Here is a 24,083-nt window from a genome sequence, read left to right on the forward strand (position 1 = left end):
AATAAATAGCTTAGAAAAATGCTTCATAAACCATAAAGCTCTATTTTGTCTATATGTATATGTGTATATATTTATAAATATATATAAATCCCTTCCGTACATTTGTCCAGTCAATTTTAGCAAGAGGGAGACAACTATTTCAGTTGAAACTATTCTGAGCCAGGACAGATTCCATCATGTTATACGCAGTCATTTTTTGCGGTAACATTTTTTAATCTGAGTTCAACCTTGATTCTCTAAAAGTTAACCAGCAGAATACCAGCAGCTCAAAGGCCTAAGAGAAGGTCCCTTGCCAGCTAACAGCAGTTATATACGAGACCTGAAAACATAGTAAAAAAACCTGGTTAATACACTCAAAATACACAAAAATCCCTCCAAAATTGATTGTTGCTAAGCTACTTGTACATTCAACAATGTTATCAGGAGATGCTGAGCTCATGACACAATCACTGCTTTCTTTGTTCCATAAACAGTAAAAAGTAATGAGGAAAAAAACAAAAAAATATATTTTTGTACAAACGTAATTTCATCCCTTGCTTATGTACTCTGTCCCCCCCTCCCTTTTCCTCATGTGGGCTGTTGTATACATTATTTGAGTTAATGTTGATTTGAAATGGGGCAGAAAAAAAATCAGACCATGAATGGTCAGGGTGAGGAGTGGTTGGCAATGACACCCTGATAACTGTCTATACTTTGTGGCTTTTTTGGCCTATCGCTACAAGATGGGATTGTCCTTTTAGATTTGTGTCTATTTTTAGGGAGATGGAAAACGCCATCTGTTCTTTGTGGGTTGTTATCGGATGTTCTTTCATGGAAAGAAAAAAATTAAACAAATCTCAAATTAAACTTTCTTGATGCTCCTTGTCTTTGTGCTGTTGTGTTGTACTCTCTCCTAATAGGACATTACATTTACTGTCCTCAGTCAAAAAGTTACCGGGACTTTGTTTAGAAAGTGCCACTGACAACCACATTTTGTACACCTTAAAAAAAAAAAAAATGCTCTTTATTAAATCACAAGTTATAGCTGTCAAATGCAAACACATATTCACAAAATCCAGATTGACTAAACGCATATACAGAATTTCATGCAGCCCTTGATACCACCGCAGTGATAAAATAATCCAGAAAACAGGGAGAGCAGGAAACAAATGACCATTTGGGGAATTAACTACTAGCTATTAAGACAAAGATAAAGAGAACGATACAGAAAGACAGCTAAAATATTACTTGTCTAACAAACAATACATATGTTGTAGTAATACATTATGTACAGAATGGAGAGCACAAAATAAACAGGTATTTGGTCACTGCTGTGAAATCACCACCAGGTGTTAAACGTAATGACAGCCAGACACGGAGTTAGTACCAACTGAACGACAGTGGACTGGAAGCACCTCCAAATTAAATATTCTAAAATAATCATTCAAATGAAAAACAGACTCTTTAGCTTTCATTTCTTTCTTCACAAACATCACTTTGAATTATTACCTTCTTGGGTATAGCAGGATTGACTTGAGACCAGTAAATGCACTGGCAGTACAGGTAAGTGCACCTTCAATGTAGGCTCTTGTCGATATAGTTCACAACCCACCATCTCACTGACTTGTCACGGTCCCATTTACATCCCATGTGAATTGTAAAAAGAATCAGTTGAGCCCCAACACTAATGTACAGAATCAGAATACATCTTGTAAAATGGACAAGTGAGTTCAAAACAAGGCAGTGCTTGCTGTTTCAGAGCATAGTGTCGATATCAAACTAGAGAAACTGTTAGTTGAGTGACTTGTAGAGAAGTGGTTGAGGAAAAATAGACTCCTTGAAACTCCTTGAAATAGACTATATGCCTCTGGAGGAAAACTCCAAACATGGCTATGGAAATCCCAGATGGGGACAGAAAACTCACCCAGAAAACATTTTAACCCTCTTCAACACCTTTTGAGCTTTGAACAGATTCCTTTATAATAAATACAACATAAAACCAACCTCAAGTGCTGCCATGTATGAGGCTTTTTGTTTCAAAGCCTCTTTGTACTGACCGTTTAATTACCAATATTGGAAATATGACAATTACCACTTATCTTTCAGCCTGGTTTTAGAGCTATCTGTGCTATCATGTCAACTCCATGTTTGGCAAGACAGCACAAACCAATCTGGGTCCTGGCTACTAATCTACTGCATTCTAATGAGACTTACAGTTGGTCAAAGTGAGATGTCAGACACCAGTGAAGCAGTCCATTACTCTGAAGAAAAACAAACACCTTACATGGGGGATAGTACTTACTTGAGGCCAATGCAATCTGGCTTAATTGGTCAAATATAAGATCAAAACATGTATCAATACTAAGACACCTACACATACAGAGATTAAATCATGAGATACCATATGACTACTTTCCTCATGAAGGACAAAAGTTGATTCTCGTATTTCAATTGAAACACAAACATCCAGCTCACAGTAACAGTAAGGCAGAGATGGTAGAGCATGTAAGGACACAAGCAAGACCAAGTAGAGGGTTGTGGTGGTTTGGTTGGGGTTTGCTCTGGTTCTGGAGGAAGAGAAGGTGTGTGGTTATGGTGATGTTCTGGACTTGCGTTCATTTTATTCTTCCAGTTGAGGCTCAGTCCTCAAAAGCATTCCCGGGCCCAGATCTCTCAGCAGAAAGTCCTCTTTTCTTCAAATGAAAATAAAAATAAAATAAGCATGCCCAGGATGCAGAGGCTTAACAGTCGCTCCTCCACAGTTTGATAGTTTTGTCGTTTTCTAGGGCCGCAGACGCAATGATGTTCTCTGTGGGGTGGCAGGCAGTAGAAATCACCACATCTAGACCCAGAGGATGGGAGGGAAAGGGGAAAAGCAGAATTAAGCAAAGATATTGTGAGCAACAGTGTGTTCAAAGAGTGAGATTGCCACCACAAAGTAAAAGTAATCAGTTTCATCAACCTCTTGCCATGACTCTCCCCTACCTGTATGACCCTGTAGTTTCTGCACGATCTCCTTGGTCTGCAGGTTCCAGATGTACACCATGTTGTCCTCCGAGCCAGAGACAATCCACTGTGAGATGCAGAAGGAAGAGAATGACACTTGAGAAGAAGCTATGGGTAAAAGCATACAAGTCATCTTCTTGAAAATCTATTTCTAAACATGCATGCAAGAGGGGATGGGTTTACCTTTCCACCTGTGACAGAGAAATTAGCAAATATGCAGTACTTCTCGTTTTTGTGGCCGGTGTATGTTTTCAAGCACTGGAATGAGAGGGGAACACTTATTGAAAAGAACATGTAGAGAATTGAAACATTTCAATCAAGAGTATTCCTATGTTTGGATCAAATTGCAACATGAGTGAGACATCTGACATACACTATATATACACAAAAGGATGTGGACAACTTTTCAAATTAGTGGATTTAGCCATTTCAGCCACACCTGTTGCTGACAGGTGTATAAAATTGAGCACACAGCCATGCAATCTCCAAAGACAAACATTGGCAGTAGAATGGCCTTACTGAAGAGCTCAGTGACTTTCAAAGTGGCACCGTCATAGGATGGCACTTTTTCAACGAGTCAGTTCGGCAAATTTCTGCTCTGCTAGAGCTGCCCCGGTCAACTGTAAGTGCTGTTATTGTGAAGTGGAAACATCTAGGAGCAACAGCAGCTCAGCCGCGAACTGGTAGGCCACACAAGCTCACAGAACGGGACCACCGAGTGCTGAAGCGCCTAAATATTGTCCGTCCTTGGTTGCAACACTCACTACAGAGTTCCAAACTGCCTCTGGAAGCAATGTCAGCACAATAACTGTTCGTCTGGAGCTCCTTGAAATGGGTTTCCATGGCCAAGCAGCTGCACACAAGCCTAAGATCACCATGCGCAATGCCAAGCGTCGGCTGGAGTGGTGTAAAGCTCGCCGCCATTGGACTCTGGAGCACTGAAAACGCATTCTCTGGAGTGATGAATCATGCTCCACCATCTGGCAGTCCAACAGACAAATTTGGGTTTGATGGATGCCAGAAGAATGCTACCTGCCCCAATGCAGAACCAACTGTAAAGTTTGGTGGAGGAGACATAATGGTCTTGGGCTGTTTTTCATGGTTCGAGCTAGGCCCCTTAGTTCCAGTGAAGGGACATCTTAACACTATAGCATAGAATGACATTCTAGACAATTCTGTGCTTTCAACTAGGTGGCAACAGTTTTGGGAAGGCCCTTTCCTGTTTCAGCATGACAGTGCCTCCATGCACAAAGCCAGGTCCAGAGGAACTTGACTGGCCTGCACAGAGACCTCAACTCCATCGAACAACGTTGGGATGAATTTGACCCTCGACTGCGAGCCAGGCCTCGTCGCCCAACCTCACTAATGCCCGTAGCTAAATGGAAGCAAGTCCCCGCAGCAATGTACCAACATCTAGTGGTAAGACTTCCAGAAGAGTGGAGGCTGTTATATCAGCAAAGGGGGGGGGGGGCAACTCCATATTAATGCCAATGATTTTGGAATGAGATGTTCGACAAGCAGGTGTCCACATACATTACATGGACAAAAGTATCTTACCTTTCCTTTGCTGTAGTCCCAAAGCTTCAGGGTGCTGAAAAACAAACCACTGTTAGAAGACAGCATCCCAAAATAAACAGTGAATAATTCATTTGCATCTATGAGTGATGAAGAAGCCTTTCTTTATAGGTTTGCTTGAGCGTTCCTTCCCATTGAAATAAAACTCTTTGGTCTAGTGGTACTGGACAGTGAAATAGGTCCCCCTACTGGTGCAATACTGCATGACAAGACTGTGGTACTGGACAGCCTACTACATTTGAGGGAAAGTGACAGTGCTCTACAGTCTAATACTCACTTGTCCAATGTGGCAGCCAGAATGTATTTGCCGTTTGGTGAGAACTTCACAAATGACACGGGGGGGTTGTCATCATCTGCAAAAGGCAGAGAAATTAAGAATTTACTCCCAGAAAAATACTATAAAATGTGATATTTCCTATATGACACAGATGAGACAATTCTGGCTGGTGAAGCTTACCAATTAGTGTTTTCAGACACTGTCCTGATGCGGTGTCCCAGATTCGGCTATGGACAGACAAGAGATAAACATGTTCAGTTTCATACATTCTCAACCAATATCACAAATGATATAATGGATTTAATACATCCAAATAATACTCCTCATATTTATGTTACATTGGCCATCATATAAACTCAGATGTTCTTTAAGGTCATCAAGTTACTCTTACAGGCATTTTGTGAGTCAATATCTTTGCCAAGAACATTCAACAAAACAGGAGAAAAAGTGTTCATTTCCCTCACCAGAGGCCATCGTAGCTGCTGGACACAATCAGTGAGCCATCTCTGTTGAAATGGACCTGTACGGCAACATAGATCAGAGATCTATTCACACTTACCAGAGGGTGTGATAATCAACTACTACATGCTCATAAGCAGAAAAACAATCAACTTCACATAATAGGTTATAAGATTCATATAAGGTGTCACCATGCACAGATGGGTACAGTACTTACAGCAGAGACGGGGTCGGAGTGGGCTGGCAAGGTCTTCAAGCATTTGCCAGTTTTTACATCCCATATCCGCACACTCTCGTCAAACTAGAAGAGAACAATTCATGTTAGCACACAACTATGCAACAAATATTCATAACTCCTTGATGGAAATCAGGGTTAGCAATAACATTTTCTATGTAAACATATACAATAGGAATTCTGCATTAGTGTATTAGTAGGTAGGACTCACCGATCCAGACACGATGAGATTAGACTGGGGGTTGAAATTGCAGCAGAAAACATAGTTGCTGTGGCCTTTCAACGTCTTCAAGCATTTCCCCTGCAATAAGGAAAGGATTGGGTTAAAATTAAACATGTTCACGGTATGAGCTCATTATGGTCAATCGAGTATCCACAGCATGGAGGGCCCCGAATCAGCGATTATGATGTATTTGCAGAGGAAGCTGTTAGAGCAATGACATGCTAGCTGTTCCGGGAGAGACTTCCAGTCATTCCACTAACGCTAAATAGCATGGGCTCGCAAAACTACCTCTAACTTCCTTCATACTGGACGCAGAGACATACAAATGGTATCCATGCGTTCATCTGACATTGGGGAAGAAGAACATCTCACACTACCCCTTTATTGACGGCATGACGTGGGTGAAAAATGAATCCGTATGCGATGTACATTTATATATGTACACACATGCATACATACATTCATACATACATACATACATTTCACTTCCATCCAAGATGGCATAGCAGTCAGACGTCGTTTGTCCTCGTCTTGTCGTGTCCCGTGTATATATATTTACATATTTTCTTCGCATATCTTTTTATATATTTTTCTCTCGAAAAACTCAACTTCAAAACACTCTCCTGCAACCCGCCTCACCAATTGTTTAAAAAAAAAAGTATTATTCACCTCAAATCTGAAATCCACAACAGAAGTTAGCCAGTTCACAACGTTAGTATTCAGCTAACCACGGTTGGCGGTCATCAGCTATCCCTCAGCTCGAAAAGCTATCGGCAGTTTTTGTACAACGCGACTGACCAGGGCATACTGGACCTATTTTCTCTCCATATCCCCAGATTTCTACCGCAAGCTCTGGACATTTACACCTGGATCTTGCAGCTAGCTAGCTGCTATCCAAGTGACTATTGGCTAACGTCGGTCCCGGAGCAAACATCAATTATTCCGGAGCTAGCCAGCTGAAGAGTTCCATCAGCCACTCCTGGGCTACAATCACCTATCCGGACCCGTTTTACTGCCGATGCAGAGCCCCACCGGGCCTTCACAACTGGACCACCGACATTATTTGCCCGAGGAGTTATCCAACTGGCCCCTCCGTCCCAATGTAACCTGAACACCCATCTGCGGCCCGCTAATCGTTAGCTGTTTTATCGGCTGCTATCTGAATAGGTCTATCGGACAATTTTCTTAGGCCACTATAACTATTTTGCCAATTGGATTGGTCCCTTCTACCACACGGAACCACACTAATCTACCGACGGAAACGCACGAGGTGGCTAAAAACAGACCATCTTCTGCCAGCTTGCTACCCATGGCCGGGCTAGCTGTCTGAATCACCGTGACCCCAACCAACCTCACTACTCACTGGACTCTTATGATCACTTGGCTAAGCATGCCTCTCCTTAATGTCAATATGCCTTGTCCATTGCTGTTCTGGTTAGTGTTTATTGGCTTATTTCACTGTAGAGCCTCTAGCCCTGCACATTATACCTTATCCAACCTTTCAGTTCCACCACCCACACATGCGATGACATCACCTGGTTTCAATTATGTTTCTAGAGACAATATCTCTCTCATCATCACTCAATGCCTAGGTTAACCTCCACTGTATTCACATCCTACCATACCTTTGTCTATACATTATACCTTGAAGCTATTTTATTGCCCCCAGAAACCTGCTCCTTTTACTCTCTGTTCCGGAAGTCCTAGATGACCAATTCTCATAGCTTTTAGCAGTACCCTTATCCTACTCCTCCTCTGGCGATGTAGAGGTGAATCCAGGCCCTGCAGTGCCTAGCTCCACTCCTATTCCCCAGGCGCTCTCTATTGATTACTTCTGTAACCGTAATAGCCTTGGTTTCATGCATGTTAACATTAGAAGCCTCCTCCCTAAGTTTGTTTTATTCACTGCTTTAGCACACTCTGCCAACCCGGATGTCCTAGCCGTGTCTGAATCCTGGCTTAGGAAGACCACCAAAAACTCTGAAATCTCCATCCCTAACTACAACATTTTCAGACAAGCTAGAACAGCCAAAGGAGGAGGTGCTGCAATCTACAGCAGAGATAGCCTGCAGAGTTCTGTCCTATCCAGGTCTGTACCCAAACAATTGGAACTTCTACTTTTAAAAATCCACCTCTCTAAAAACAAGTCTCTCACTGTTGCCGCCTACTATAGACCACCCTCTGCCCCCATCTGTGCTCTGGACACCATATGTGAACTGATTGCCCCCCATCTATCTTCAGAGTTCGTGCTGCTAGGTGACCTAAACTGGGACATGCTTAACACTCCAGCCATCCTACAATCTAAGCTTGATGCCATCAATCTCACACAAATTATCAATGAACCTACCAGGTACCACCCCAAAGCCATAAACACGGGCACCCTCATAGATATCATCCTAACCAACTTGCCCTCTAAATACACCTCTGCTGTTTTCAACCAAGATCTCAGTGATCACTGCCTCATTGCCTGCATCCGTAATGGGTCAGCGGTCAAACGACCTCCACTCATCCTGGAAGGATATTGACCTCATCCCGTCAGTAGAGGATGCCTGGTTATTTTTTTTTAAATGCCTTCCTCACCATCTTAAAAAAGCATGCCCCATTCAAGAAATGTAGAACCAGGAACAGAAATAGCCCTTGGTTCTCTCCAGACCTGACTGCCCTTAACCTGTTGGGGATAGGGGGCAGTATTTGCACGGCCGGATAAAAAAAACATACCCGATTTAATCTGGTTACTACTCCTGCCCAGTAACTAGAATATGCATATAATTAGTAGATTTGGATAGAAAACACTCTAAAGTTTCTAAAACTGTTTGAATGGTGTCTGTGAGTATAACAGAACTCATATGGCAGTCAAAACCCTGAGACAAATCCTAACAGGAAATGGAAATCTGATGTGTGGAATCACTTCAAACCTTTGCCATTGAAACACACAGGGACTTATTAATCATTTAGCACTTCCTATGGCTTCCACTAGATGTCAACAGTCTTTACAAAGTGGTTTGAGTCTTCTATGGTAGAAACTGACCCAAAGAGAGGCTTGGGAAGTTGGTCACAGGGGGAGGGCTATTACTACTATGACGCGGGCGCCCATGGGAACCATTTTGTTCCGAAACGTTTAGTAAGACAATGCAATCATCCGCCTTGAATATTATTGAAGCTCTGGTTGAAAAAGGCCCTAAAGATTTATGTTATACAACGTTTGACATGTTTGAACGAACGTAAATATATATTTTTTGCACATTCGTGACGACAAGTCCCGCTCGCTTCAGTACATCATGAGTAGCACTAACAAGAAGAAACTATTGGGACATAAATTATTTACTTTTTCGAACAAAACTACATTTGTTGTGGACCTGGGATTCCTGGAAGTGCCTTCTGCTGAAGATAATCAAAGGTAAGGGAATATTTACAATAGTATTTTTGATTTTAGATGGTTCCAAGATGGCGCTAACATGTATCGCCTAGCCTATTTTTCTGAGCATACCACGTCGTTTATTGCAAAGTGTGATTTCCCAGTAAAGTTATTTTTAAATCTGGCAATGCGGTTGCATTCACGAGATGTTAACCTATAATTCTTTGAATGACAATATTACATTTTAACAATGTTTTCGAATAGTAATTTTGTAAATTGTAGCGCTGATTCACCGGAAGCATTTGAGGGAATATATTTTCTGAACGTCACGCGCCGATGTAAAATGCTGTTTTTAAATATGAACTTTATCGAACAAAAAATGCATGTATTGTGTAACATGATGTCCTAGGAGTGTCATCTGATGAAGATTGTCAAAGGTTAGTGCTGCATTTAGCTGTGTTTTGGGTATTTGTGATGCATCTAGTTGCTTTGAAAATGCAGTGTGATTGTTTTGGCAGGGTACTCTCCTAACATAATGTAATGTTTTGCTTTTGCTGTAAAGCCTTTTTGAAAATCGGACAACGTGGTTCGATTCAGGAGAGGTGTATCTATAAAATGGTGTAAAATAGTCATATGTTTGAGAAATTGAAGTTATAGCATTTATGAGGTTTTGTATTTCGCGCGACGCGATTCCACTGGCTGTTGACTACGGTGGGACGCAAACGTCCCACCTTGCCCAGACAGGTTAACCAACACAAAAACATCCTGTGGCGTTCTGCATTAGCATCGAACAGCCCCCGTGATATGCAGCTTTTCAGGGAAGTTAGAAACCAATATACACAGGCAGTTAGAAAAGCCAAGGCTAGCTTTTTCAAGCAGAAATGTGCTTCCTGCAACACAAACTCAAAAAAAGTTCTGGGACACTAAAGTCCATGGAGAATAAGAGCACCTCCTCCCAGCTGCCCACTGCACTGAGGATAGGAAACTTTGTCACCACCGATAAATCCACTATAATTGAGAATTTCAATAAGCATTTCTCTACGGCTGGCCATGCTTTCCACCTGGCTACCCCTACCCCGGTCAACAGCACTGCACCCCCCACAGAAACTCACCCAAGCCTTCCTCATTTCTCCTTCTACCAAATCCAGTCAGCTGATGTTCTGAAAGAGCTGAAAATCTGGACCCATACAAATCAGCCGGGCTAGACAATCTGGACCCTTTCTAAAAATGATCTGCCGAAATTGTTGCAACCCCTATTACTACCCTGTTCAATCTCTCCTTCGTGTCTGAGATTCCCAAAGATTGAAAAGCAGCTGCGGTCATCCCCCTCTTCAAAAGGGGGGGACACTCTTGACCCAAACTGTTACAGACCTATATCTATCCTATCCTGCCTTTCTAAGGTCTTCGAAAGCCAAGTCAACAAACAGATTACTGACCATTTCGAATCCCACCGCACCTTCTCCGCTATGCAATCTGGTTTCAGAGCTGGTCATGGGTGCACCTCAGCCACGCGATCATAACCGCCATCGATAAGAAACAATACTGTGCAGCCATATTCATTGACCTGGCAAAGGCTTTCGACTCTGTCAATCACCACATCCTCATCGGCAGACTCAATAGTCTTGGTTTCTCAAATGATTGCCTCGCCTGGTTCACCAACTACTTCTCTGATAGAGTTCAGGGTGTCAAATCGGAGGGCCTGTTGTCCGGGCCTCTGGCAGTCTCTATGGGGGGTGCCACAGGGTTCAATTCTTGGGCCGACTCTCTTCTCTGTATACATCAATGATGTCGCTCTTGCTGCTGGTGAGTCTCTGATCCACCTCTACGCAGACGACACCGTTCTGTATACTTCTGGCCCTTCTTTGGACACTGTTAACCTGTTAGGGCTAGGGGGCAGTATTGACACGGCTGGATAAAAAACATACCCGATTTAATCTGGTTACCACTCCTACCCAGTAACTAGAATATGCATATACTTATTACATATGGATAGAAAACACCCTAAAGTTTCTAAAACTGTTTGAATGGTGTCTGTGAGTATAACAGAACTCAAATGGCAGGTCAAAACCTGAGAGATTCCTTTACAGGAAGTGGCCTGTCTGACCATTTCTTGAACTTCTTTTCCATCTCTATCTTTTACTAAGGATCTCTGCTCTAACGTGACACTTCCCACGTCTTCCATAGGCTCTCAGAGCCCGGGAAAAAACAGAATGTCGTCATTCCAGCCCCAGGCTGAAACACATTATCGCCTTTCTCAAGTGGCCGATCAAGGGACTCTGGGCTTATGCGCGTGACCCGACCGCCCCCGCCTTTGTGATTTTTTCCTCTGTTTGCCGAAAAGGAGATTCCCTGTCGGAATATTATCGCTTTTCTACGAGAAAAATGGCGTAAAAATAGATTTTAAACAGCGGTTGACATGCTTCGAAGTACGGTAATGGAATATTTAGAATTTTATTGTCACGAATTGCGCCATGCGCGCGACACTTCTTTACCATTTCGGATAGTGTCTTGAACGCACGAACAAAACGCCGCTATTCGGATATAACGATAGATTATTTTGGACCAAACCAACATTTGTTATTGAAGTAGCAGTCCTGGGAGTGCATTCTGACGAAGACAACAAAAGGTAATCAAACTTTTATAATAGTAAATATGATTTTGGTGAGTGCTAAACTTGCATGGGTGTCTAAATAGCGAGCCCGTGATGCCTGGGCTATGTACTTAGAATATTGCAAAATGTGCTTTCACCAAAAAGCTATTTTAAAATCGGACATATCGAGTGCATAGAGGAGGTCTGTATCTATAATTCTTAAAATAATTGTTATGCTTTTTGTGAACGTTTATCGTGAGTAATTTAGTAAAATGTTAGCGAATTCCCCGGAAGTTTGCGGGGGGTATGCTAGTTCTGAACGTCACATGCTAATGTAAAAAGCTGTTTTTTTTATATAAATATGAACTTGATTGAACAAAACATGCATGTATTGTATAACATAATGTCCTAGGGTTGTCATCTGATGAAGATCATCAAAGGTGAGTGCTGCATTTAGCTGTCTTCTGGGTTTTGGTGACATTATATGCTGGCTTGAAAAATGGGTGTCTGATTATTTCTGGCTTGGTACTCTGCTGACATAATCTAATGTTTTGCTTTCGTTGTAAAGCCTTTTTGAAATCGGACAGTGTGGTTAGATTAACGAGAGTCTTGTCTTTAAATAGCTGTAAAATAGTCATATGTTTGAGAAATTGAAGTAATAGGATTTTTAAGGTTTTGCAAATCGCGCCACAGGCTGCAAGTGGCTGTTACGTAGGTGGGACGCAAGCGTCCCACCTAGCCCATAGAGGTTAACAACCCTCCAGACGAGCTTCAATGCCATACAACTCTCCTTCCGTGGCCTCCAACTGCTCTTAAATACAAGTAAAACTAAATGCATGCTCTGCAACCGATCACTGCCTGCACCTGCCCGCCCGTCCAGCATCACTACTCTAGACGGTTCTGACTTAGAATATGTGGACAACTACAAATACCTAGGGGTCTGGTTAGACTGTAAACTCTCCTTCCAGACTCACATCAAACATCTCCAATCCAAAGTGAAATCTAGAATTGGCTTCCTATTTCGCAACAAAGCATCCTTCACTCATGCTGCCAAACATACCCTCGTAAAACTGACCATCCTACCGATCCTCGACTTCGACAATGTCATTTACAAAATAGCCTCCAATACCCTACTCAATAAATTGGATGCAGTCTATCACAGTGCCATCCGTTTTGTCACCAAAGCCCCATATACTACCCACCACTGCGACCTCTATGCTCTCGTTGGCTGGCCCTCGCTTTATACTCATCGCCAAACCCACTGGCTCCAGATCATCTACAAGACCCTGCTAGGTAAAGTCCCCCCTTATCTCAGCTCGCTGGTCACCATAGCAGCACCCACCTGTAGCACGCACTACAGCAGGTATATCTCCTTTCAGTTCTCTGCTGCCAATGACTGGAACGAACTACAAAAATCTCTGAAACTGGAAACACTCATCTCCCTCACTAGCTTTAAGCACCAGCTGTCAGAGCAGCTCACAGATAACTGCACCTGGACATAGCCCATCTATAATTTAGCCCAAACAACTACCTCTTCCCTTACTGTATTTATTTATTTTGCTCCTTTGCACCCCATTATTTATATTTCTACTTTGCACTTTCTTCCACTCCAGTGTTTTACTTGCTATATTGTATGTACTTCGCCACCATGGCCTTTTTTGCCTTTACCTCCCTTATCTCACCTCATTTGCTCACATTGTATATAGACTTATTTTTCTACTGTATGTTTGTGATAAAGATATGAGGGGGGAGGGGGGCGACATGACCCCCTCCTTAGGACCATCTGGCAGAACGCCCAGAATATGTTCTATAAGTTAATATAGGAGACGGTGCCAGACACATGCAGGAACTAACCCTATGAACCATGCCCATGTAACGTGTCTGTAACCAGTATATAAGAGAACTAACAGGCCTGCTCCGACGGAGCTCACTTCAGACCAGGTACTTTATGCATCTAAGTTTGACTGTGACCTCTCCAGCGCGCTGATAATAAACAATGATTCATTTAAGATTGACTTTGAGTGTCCCTGTGTAGAATTTCCACAACACGTATTAACTAGCGGCAGAGAACGAATGCTACCCTGTGGTGCTAATTAGCTCTGATTAGAGCTGCTCCCCTCAGGCAGACACTCCCTCACATCCCTTGGCAAGAGTCATAGAAGCAGGAAGTCCTTTATCCCTGCATTCGTTGAGGGTTTCGTTTTAGCTCTAGTTTGAAAACAAGAATACACTATGGAAAATACATGTTTCTGAACGATGCATCATGCTGCCTTGTTGACAATGACCCGGTAGCACAGATTGTTCGATTTGAGCAGGGTGCTCCGTCCTCACCGGTTTTAGCCGGTCACGTGGCGGGCCGTAGTCCGGTGGACCCCAGTTCCGTCTAATCAAATTCCTTCATTACTCATATATATATATATATTTTTTTTTTCATAATTAAGTCAGGCCTCGAGCCATCCCGTTCTGAGCCAATGACCCGTCATTTTACATCAACAATCTAACATTCTAATAAATGGATTTCATATACAGTGCCTTCAATATCTGCCAATTCATTTCCATCAATATTGCTGTTTATCATTTACTTTATGTAGCAGTAAGCGATAATGATAACTGTCTTCTGGGTAGACAGACTTTCCCCAAAATCTTCTCTATTAAATGTTAACAGAAAAGTAGGCTTACCTGGCATATTTATATAATTTTTATCAATCTGATGGGCTTTTGGTTTGGAAACTTTGTCATGACATATGCAGCAGCAAAAACATCACTCGACCAGCACAATCCTCTCGCACTTTTTTTCCAGACATCAAAAATGGTCTTCTGATGTGATTTAAGCATCGATATGGACTCAGAACATCCAATTTTATTGTTTCTATATAAATAATTGTAATTGAGAGTGAAAAAACATTTTTAAAATTATACAGAAAACGTGTCTATTTGAGAGCCAGGAAAACAATTGAGCAGCTTGCAACATGTTTCAAAGTGTAAAGGGAGCTCCCATGCTAGAAAAGGTTGGAGACCCCTGCCTTAGAATATGCTCTTTCCAGTAGGTAACATAAATTAAAAACGTCTGACCAGCATGAACCTCTAGGTTTATTTTGAAGTCGCTTTTTGGTAAGCTCCATACCGGGGGGAGATTACTTTAAAAAGAGATATTACAAATGTAAATAAATACGACACCAAAATAACGCTCTCTGCGCTTCTAGTGTTAAATTGCCGCAAACCAATTTTCCATTGTGGGACAATAAAGTGAAATACTTCTAGTACTATATTTCTGAGAAAACTACCCATCCTGCCTCTCTTACCGAGCTGACGTCCCAGATCTTTAGAGTCTTGTCATCAGATGCTGAAACAAGTAGGTTGGAGTCTGAGGACCAGGCGACATCTGAGATGCCCTGCAGATGAGAAGTGAAAGATCAACTTGGTTAGTCATACTAAAAGCACAGACAGCAGTGAAAAAAAATAGAGAATACTTTCTCAAGGCACTGTACATAATCACTACAAATAATATAATGGAAACTTGAACTCACAAGTTTGTGTCCCGATATTGTTTTCTCAAACTTTCCATCGTAAGCTCCCCAAATTTTGATCAGTTTGTCAGCAGCTGTAAAACATATATTTCAAGGCAGGGTACTCGAGCATTTCAACTGAAATAGTGTTATCATGCAAGATTATCAGATAATTTACATTGAAAAGACATTGCATTTAAAGCAGAGATCTGCGACTGGAGAAACAGCACCACTGGCTGCCCCAGGCGCATTTATTATTGTTTTGAGTAAATGTGAATACAGCCTCGTAGTCAAAAATTCATCGTAGTACATACTCTGCTGTTCTGTCGCGCTTGCAATAATGTGCAATGATGTTCGGTGTTTGAAGTAACGTCTTTGTTTTAATATTGCAAACGGACATGGCAGTTTCACTGCTATGGATCGCAGATTTAATTACATTTTATTCTAACAACTTGTGCATGCACCTATCAGGCCTAATAGTAATACTCAGCAGACCTACTGTTATAAGACCACCTAAAGCACTCATCATAAACTTACATGAACTGGCAAGCCACTCTCCACTGGGACTGAACTTGACAGACGAAACTGCTTTTGTGTGGCCGGCTAATGTGAATTTCAAGGTGTAGTTAGGCTTGACTGGTGCCGACTAAATAGGGGAAGAAAAACAAAACCACATTGGAATCGGAAAGCAATTTCGTTGATATCTGTAGATGCATTTAAGGCAATTTTCATTAAAAAATGATTTGACACCATGAAAATAGCAGAGACACAGGACAACATATATATTTGGCTATTATATATTTTCAAGTATCAAGTGACAGGCTGTTAATCAACACAGGCCACAACGAACCAATGGGGTAGTAGCCTATCTGTACATCTCCAATGTAAAATATAGCTGCAAGCAGCAATGCCAGGGTTCAAGCTTTGGCCCCAAAGCATAGAGTACCACAGTATGAGTCATAATACCCATAAAACCTAGCGATCAAAGAGCGAAATGGTTCCAATTGTTTTAACACCATTAAATTTTTCCCCATTGGGGATTTTAGATACAATTAAAATATGGGCTGCGTTTCGTGTAGGCTTACCCTGGTGTGACGTTTTCATAACTGTGTAAATCTCTCTCGGCCAAGGTTACTTTTATCAATATATTCGCCTGTATTTACTCCAAAAATGAAATGCTAATTAGCTGCTAATGTGGATATCATAAACAACTACAAATGCCATGATCTGGACGAGACTGCCAAATCGAGGCTAAGGTAGGAATCTTGGGATTAACTATCAAATGTTAGCCAAATGTAGTAATGAATCGTTTTAAATTGACAATACCCGTTAGCAAAGGTGTCAGCTAGAGATGACATGCAGGAGCTTGCAGGGATTTGTAGTTTTGCATGATGTCTACTTTGATTTTAATTAGCATTTTCTATTCACAGTAAACAGGGCCAAATATATTGATAAAAGTCACCTTGTCCGAGAAAAATGTACACGGTTATCAAAACAACAAGCCTACACGAAACAGCCCTTATTTTAAGTGTTTCTAAAATCCCCCATGGGAAAAATGAATGGTGGAAAAACGTTTCGAACAGGGAAATGTTTCCATCGCTAGGTTTTATGGGTATTATGACACCTCCACTGTGGGGCTATATGGTGAGACCTTGGTCCATAGACGCAATGTATCAACTTTCGTGCAGATCGATCATTCGGTGCTAGTAGCGTTTTAAGTTCAAAATTCTAAATGACAGCTTATTAGGGGATCCCTAATAAATACAAATACAAAATGGCGGAAAATCCATCATGACGGACCTTATGGGTCATTGAGGGATCAACGTACTGAATTTCAGGAGTCTATTTCAAACAAGGTGAGGGGTGTGAGCTTTCAAAGTTTGCATTCTCAATCGTTTGTTATAGCTCCACCATGTGGCCAATTGACTCTTCGCTAAGCCTCGCCCCATAATGTTGAGTAACCAATCACAGCGCTCCAATAGATAGCAACTATTGTTGAGTCCAACACCTAGGACAGGCTCACGTTTAAATCGCATGAGTCAATTGAGTTTTTTAAAATAATTTTTATCATGTTTAAATGGCTAAATTATTGAACGGTGCACCAGGAACACTTGCTACTGTGATTCCTGAAATGCAGAGCCTGTTGGGAGTATTTTAATCCGAAATAACACTTTTGTTACATTGTTTGTAAGATCAGCCGGTTAGCTAGCTCTCGGTCTCATTGACCACCAAAAGTTGCTAATGCTAGCTAGGTAGTTAGACACTTAATCACTTGTTTTCTAAAAATGTATGTTAGCTAATATAGCAATGTTATGAATACAACTGGTCGACATCAGGATACGATTTGAGAGCACATACATTAGTTATCTCCAAAAGTGGTTGACTGCATGGTGACAGTGAATTCAGAGACTAGCTACACTAGAAACATGATTTTACCAGGTTCCTGTGAAGCAATTGTAATGACAGTCCACCACAACATACCCCAGAGTTTTCTGATTAGCAAGGGGTCGTCTGTGTTGAATTTCATTTTGTATTAGAAACAAAGTTTGAGATCATTGTGAGGAGATCTCACCAATGGTTAAATGGGGAATTGGGCTTCCAGGGATAATGTCTGAGGTTGTAACACTTGCAAAACCAAGATGGCGTAGCAGTCAGACGTCTTTGTCTTTTCGTGTCCCTTGTATATATCTTTTAACATCTTTTTCTTTGCATATCTTTTTAAAATATTTTCCTAAACCTCAACATCTAAATACTCTCCTGCAACCCGCCTCACCCAATGTTGCGTGGATCTGTGTTTTTCCTAAAGTATTTCTATTTACTTCGGATCTGGAATTCCCTCAACTGAAGCTAGCCAGCTTATTACCTACCAGCTATCAGTCAGCAAACCATTGCTAGCGGTCATCAGCTAATCTTAAGCATGGAAAGCTCTCGCCAGTTCGAACAACTCAAACCAGAGCATAACGGACCTATTATTATTTATATTCCCCCCCCCCCATATCCAGGGATTCCTACCGCAAACTCTGAACATTTTTATCTGGATCTTCGCAACTAGCTAACCGCAATCCCGGGTGACTACTCCTGGCTAGCATTTCCATCCGGGAGCATGCACCAATTAGCCTGAAGCTAGCCCAGCCAGGGCTCCTATGCTACCACTGAAGCCCACTCCTGGGCTACAATATCCGGACCCCTTCTACTGCCGGTACGGGGCACGGAACCCCGCCGATCCTCTACGACTGGAATACTGACATAATCTGCCCGAGGATTCCAACAGGCCCCTCAAGCGCGACGTCCGCTGAAGGCCCATTCTGCTAACCGCGGCCTACTAGCTACCTAGAGCTACTTGGAACCCTACTAATTCCACAACTGGTCTATCGACGTCACCGCACGATGAGGCAAAAACAGACTTACCCCCATCGCGAGGTCCCCCAAAGGCTAACTTGCCTGCCCCGGTCTGCTAACTGCTAGCTTGCCTGCCCCGGTCTGCTAACTGCTAGCTTGCCTGCCCCGGTCTGCTAACTGCTAGCTTGCCTGCCCCGGTCTGCTAACTGCTAGCTTGCCTGCCCCGGTCTGCTAACTGCTAGCTTGCCTGCCCCGGTCTGCTAACTGCTAGCTTGCCTGCCCCGGTCTGCTAACTGCTAGCTTGCCTGCCCCGGTCTGCTAACTGCTAGCTTGCCTGCCCCGGTCTGCTAACTGCTAGCTTGCCTGCCCCGGTCTGCTAACTGCTAGCTTGCCTGCCCCGGTCTGCTAACCCCGGTCTGCCAACTGCTTGCTTGCTAACCCGGTCTGCTAACTGCTAGCTTACCAGCCCCGGTCTGCTAACTGCTAGCTTGTTCAGCCCAGGCCTACTAACTGTTAGCATCGGCCAGCTAACTGTCTGAATCGCCATGTCCCCAGTCAGCCCAACCACTCACTGGACCCATATGTTCACTTGGCTACGCATGCCTCGCTCCAATATCAATATGCCTTGTCCATTACTGTCCTGGTTAGTGATTACTGTCTTATTTCACTGTAGAGCCTCTAGCCCTACTCAATATGCCTTAACCAACCATGTTGTTCCACCTCCTACATATGCGATGACATCACCTGGTTTAAACGTCTCTAGAGACTATATCTCTCTCATCATAACTCAATGCCTAGGTTTACCTCCAATATACTCACATCCTACCTTACCTTTGTCTGTAAACTATGCCTTGAATCTATGCTATCGTGCCCAGAAACCTGATCCTTTTCTCTTCTCTGTTCCGAACGTGCTAGACGGCCAGTTCGTATAGCCTTTAGCCGTACCCTTATCCTACTTCTCCTCTGGTGATGTCGAGGTTAATCCAGGTCCTGCAGTGCCTAGCTCCACTCCCACTCCCCAGGTGCTCTCATTTGTTGACTTCTGTAACCGTAAAAGCCTTTGATTCATGCATGTTAACATTAGAAGCCTACTCCCTAAGTTTGTTTTACTCACCGCTTTACCACACTCTGCCAACCCGGATGTCTTAGCCGTGTCTGAATCCTGGCTTAGGAAAACCACCAAAAACCCTGAAATCTCCATCGCTAACTATAACATTCTCCGCCAAGATAGAACTGCCAAAGGGGGCGGTGTTGCAATCTACTGCAAAGATAGCCTGCAGAGTTCTGTATTACTATCCAAGTCTGCACCCAAACAATTCAAGCTTCTACTTCTAAAAATTCACCTTTCCAGAAACAAGTATCTCACTGTTGCTGCTTGCTATAGACCTCCCTCTGCCCCCAGCTGTGCCCTCGATACCATATGTGAGTGATTGCCCCCCCATCTATCTTCTGAGCTCGTGCTACTAGATGACCTAAACTGGGACATGCTTAACACCCTTGCCATCCTACAATCTAAGCTTGATGCCCTCAATCTCACACAAATGATCAATGAACCTATCAAGTACAACCCCAAATCCATAAACACGGGCACCCTCATAGATGTCATCCTAACTAACTCACCCTCCAAATACACCTCTGCTGTTTTCAATCAAGATCTCAGTGATCACTGCCTCATTGCCTGCATCCGTAATGGGTCTGCGACCAAACGACCACCCCTCATCACTGTCAAACGCTCCCTAAAACACTTCTGCGAGCAGGCCTTTCTAAATCGTCCTGGCCGGGGTATCCTGGAATGACATTGACCTCATCCTGTCAGTAGATGATGCCTGGCTATTATTTAAAAGTGCCTTCCTCACCATCTTAAATAAGCATGCCCCACTCAAAAAATGTAGAACTAGGAATAGATATAGTCCTTGGTTCTCTCCAGACCTGTCTGCCCTTGACCAGCACAAAAACATCCTGTGGCGTTCTGCATTAGCATCGAATAGCCCCCGTGATATGCACCTTTTCAGGGAAGTTAGAAACAAATATACACAGGCAGTTAGAAAAGCTAAGGCTAGCTCTTTCAAACAGAAATTTGCATCCTGTAGTACTAACTCAAAAAAGTTCTGGGACACTAAAGTCCATGGAGAATAAGAGCACCTCCTCCCAGCTGCCATTTGCTCAGAGGCTAGGAAACACTGTTACCACCGATAAATCCACTATAATTGAGAATTTCAATAAGCATCTCTCTATGGCTGGCCATGCTTTCCACCTGGCTACCCCTACCCCGGTCAACTGCCCGGCACCCTCCACAGCAACCCGCCCAAGCCCCCACCATTTCTCCTTCACCCAAATCCAGACAGCTGATGTTCTGAAAGAGCTGCAAAATCTGGACCCATACAAATCAGCCGGGCTAGACACTCTGGACCCTCTCTTTCTAAAACTATCTGCCGAAATTGTTGCAACCCCTATTACTAGCCTGTTCAACCTCTATTTCGTATTGTCTGAGATTCCCAAAGATTGGAAAGCTGCCACGGTCATCCCCCTCTTCAAAGGGGGTGACATTCTAGACCCAAACTGCTACAGGCCTATATCTATCCTACCCTGTCTTTCTAAGGTCTTCGAAAGCCAAGTCAACAAACAGATTACCGACCATTTCGAATCCCACCGTACCTTCTCCGCTATGCAATCTGGTTTCAGAGCTGGTCATGGGTGCACCTCAGCCACGCTCAAGGTCCTAAACGACATCATAACCGCCATCGATAAGAGACATTACTGTGCAGCCGTATTCATCGACCTGGCCAAGGCTTTCGACTCTGTCAATCACCACATTCTTATTGGCAGACTCAACAGCCATGGTTTCTCAAATGATTGCCTCACCTGGTTTACCAACTACTTCTCTGATAGAGTTCAGTGTGTCAAATCGGGGGGCCTGTTGTCCGGACATCTGGCAGTCTATGGGTGTGCTACAGGGTTCAATTCTCGGGCCGACTCTCTTCTCTGTATACATCAATGATGTTGCTCTTGCTGCTGGTGATTCTCTGATGCACCTCTACGCAGACGACACCATTCTGTATACTTCTGGCCCCTCTTTGGACACTGTTAACAACCCTCCAGACGAGCTTCAATGCCATACAACTCTCCTTCCGTGGCCTCCAACTGCTCGTAAACGCAAGTAAAACTAAATGCATGCTATTCAATCGATCACTGCCCGCACCTGCTCGCCCGTTAGACTGTAAACTCTCCTTCCAGACTCACATTAAGCATCTCCAATCCAAAATTAAATCTAGAATTGGCTTCCTATATCGCAACAAAACATCCTTCACTCATGCTGCCAAACATACCCTCGTAAAACTGACCATCCTACCGATCCTCGACTTCGGTGATGTCATCTATAAAATAGCCTCCAACACTCTACTCAACAAACTGGATGCAGTCTATCACAGTGCCATCCGTTTTGTCACCAAAGCCCCATACACTACCCACCATTGCGACCTGTACGCTCTCGTTGGTTGGCCCTCACTTCATACTCGTCGCCAAACCCACTGGCTACAGGTTATCTACAAGTCTCTGCTAGGTAAAGCCCCGCCTTATCTCAGCTCACCGGTCACCATAGCAGCACCCACTCATAGCACGCGCTCCAGCAGGTATATCTCACTGGTCACCCCCAAAGCCCATTCCTCCTTTGGTCGTCTTTCCTTCCAGTTCTCTGCTGCCAATGACTGGAACGAACTGCAAAAATCTCTGAAGCTGGAGACTCATATCTCCCTCACTAGCTTTAAGCACCAGCTGTCAGAGCACATCTACCATTCCAGTGTTTAATTGCTATATTGTAATTACTTCGCCACCATGGCCTATTTATTTCCTTAACTTACCTCATTTGCACTCACTGTATATAGACTTTTTGTTTTCTTTTGTTCTACTGTATTATTGACTGTATGTTTTGTTTATTCCATGTTTAACTCTGTTGTTGTATGTGTCGAATTGCTATGCTTTATCTTGGCCAGGTCGCAGTTGCAAATGAGAACTTGTTCTCAACTAGCCTACCTGGTTATATAAAGGTGAAGAAAAAAAACCAAGGGGGGTGGGCTTAGCGAAGGGTCAGCTGGCATGGCATTGAATGAGAGGGTGTGGCCCTTGGACCTTAACCATCATGCAAGGTTGTAACCTAGGCCTTACCATCTCACGGGAATTTGGTTTTTATCACAAAATCGACATAAGGAAAAGAATAATAATCAACCCCAAATACAGTAGTGTTTCACCAAGCTTCGCTGCTTGGACCCCTAGAAACATCAGTCGTATTAGGTCTAGCTTATTAGGTCTAGCCTGAACCCATACCTTGCTCTGGCTGGCAGATGCAGATGATGTTTTAGTGGCCTCAGTTTCTGGTTTCTTCTCCTCTGTTGCCATGGTGATAGTGATGGAGCTGAGGGGGCAGGGGGATCAGTTAGTGAAAGCACGCTGGACAACCAGTCTGCAAATGAGGAATGGAATTAGAAAGGAATGTTAATATATTATGATAAGATGAAGATAATGTCAAGTGAAATGCAACGATAGGAAATTGTATATGTCCAACAAGACCAATCAATGTAAGTTGCTACCCTGACAGCTAGGTTAACGTTAGCCTGTAGATGAAGATTACAATATTGGATATGATATTGAAACCTAGGTACAGTTACGTTAGTAATGCAAATTACCACCACATAAACTAGCTAGCTTCCTACTCAGTCATGGCTGGCAGTGTAGCTTAGCTAAGTAGTTAGCTAGCGTGCATGGTGAAATAGTGGAGATAGCTAGTTCTATGCTAGCAAGCTAGCTAACTGCCATTGCAAGTAAACAAATGACCATGAGTTAGCAAGCTAGCCTAACATTAACCGCAGTTGTGGAAGCTAACGTTCAATAGCCCCACTATGGACAGACACGGCCTGTCTTTCTAGCTAGCTAATGTTGTTTGCGAACACTCGTGTATGTCTTGTTGGTGATAATGGTTTTAATCCAGGTATTGTATGAATCCTACCCTTCGAAATATAAACTTGTTAATTTGCCTAGCTAGTAAATGTACGTTATTGCATATACAATGTAAACACTGCTAGCTAACGTTACCTAGCTAACGTTAGCTACTCCATTCAAACAAAACAATCTGGGATACTCACGGTAAGGCCCGATGTTAAACTGTAATTGCTCGGCCGACTATTTTCATTTAGGCACAAATCTGATCAATTACACGAATATATTTAGCCTATAAATACGGTTGAATATATTTTCTCCCTAACTGAGCAAGGGAAAATTAATCAAGGGCCAGTTCGTTTTAGTTTAGCCAGAGCTCAAGCGAGGAATGTGGTAGTGAAGACGCCCATTGCGCATGTGTGCTTCTTCAAGAGCGCACAATCCGAGAGGAAAAGAAGAGCTCGACGGAAAATCTGTCTCCCTCCAGCAGGTGACGTTTTTTCGTTGTTTCGCCCACCAAGCAAGGAGTTTTTGTTTGGAGGTCAGTGAGTGTCACATTTGGTCAACAAAACATGTATGACTTATTTTCTACATGAGGTTTATTTGATCG

At 43.0% G+C, this 24,083-nt stretch overlaps 1 protein-coding gene across 2 annotated transcripts; it reads right to left on the bottom strand.

Annotated features, from left to right (window-relative positions):
• Positions 1-448: 448 nt before the first annotated feature.
• LOC106563227 (WD repeat-containing protein 5) lies at positions 449-23,930 on the bottom strand. Of its 2 annotated transcripts, none has more exons than XM_014128609.3 (14): positions 23,680-23,930; positions 22,865-22,952; positions 15,743-15,851; positions 15,227-15,300; positions 15,002-15,091; positions 5,743-5,832; positions 5,514-5,597; positions 5,302-5,357; positions 5,018-5,064; positions 4,838-4,913; positions 4,543-4,576; positions 3,169-3,243; positions 2,965-3,052; positions 449-2,821 (listed from the first exon to the last, which is right to left on the bottom strand). In XM_014128609.3, exons 2-14 carry the CDS (start codon positions 22,934-22,936, stop codon positions 2,721-2,723), a joined length of 996 nt encoding a protein of 331 aa, XP_013984084.1. In that variant the 5' UTR covers positions 22,937-22,952; positions 23,680-23,930; the 3' UTR covers positions 449-2,720. The 2 variants fall into 2 exon arrangements, with proteins under 2 accessions (XP_013984084.1, XP_013984083.1); XM_014128608.3 differs by having other exon boundaries at positions 22,865-23,000; positions 23,680-23,906.
• Positions 23,931-24,083: the final 153 nt, after the last annotated feature.

The sequence above is a fragment of the Salmo salar genome, chromosome 11 (genome assembly GCF_965601325.2).
Source record: "Salmo salar chromosome 11, fSalSal1, whole genome shotgun sequence".
Taxonomy (NCBI): Eukaryota; Metazoa; Chordata; class Actinopteri; order Salmoniformes; family Salmonidae; genus Salmo; species Salmo salar.

Coding starts and splice junctions, on each gene's coding strand:
- LOC106563227 (XM_014128609.3), bottom strand. CDS start 22,936: ATGGCAACAGAGGAGAAGAAACCAGAAACTGAGGCCACTAAAACATCA. Junction 5,598..5,742: donor ATCTCATCGTGTCTGGATCG/GTGAGTCCTACC, acceptor GTTCTCTTCTAG/TTTGACGAGAGTGTGCGGAT. Junction 2,822..2,964: donor GAAACTACAGGGTCATACAG/GTAGGGGAGAGT, acceptor CTCTGGGTCTAG/ATGTGGTGATTTCTACTGCC.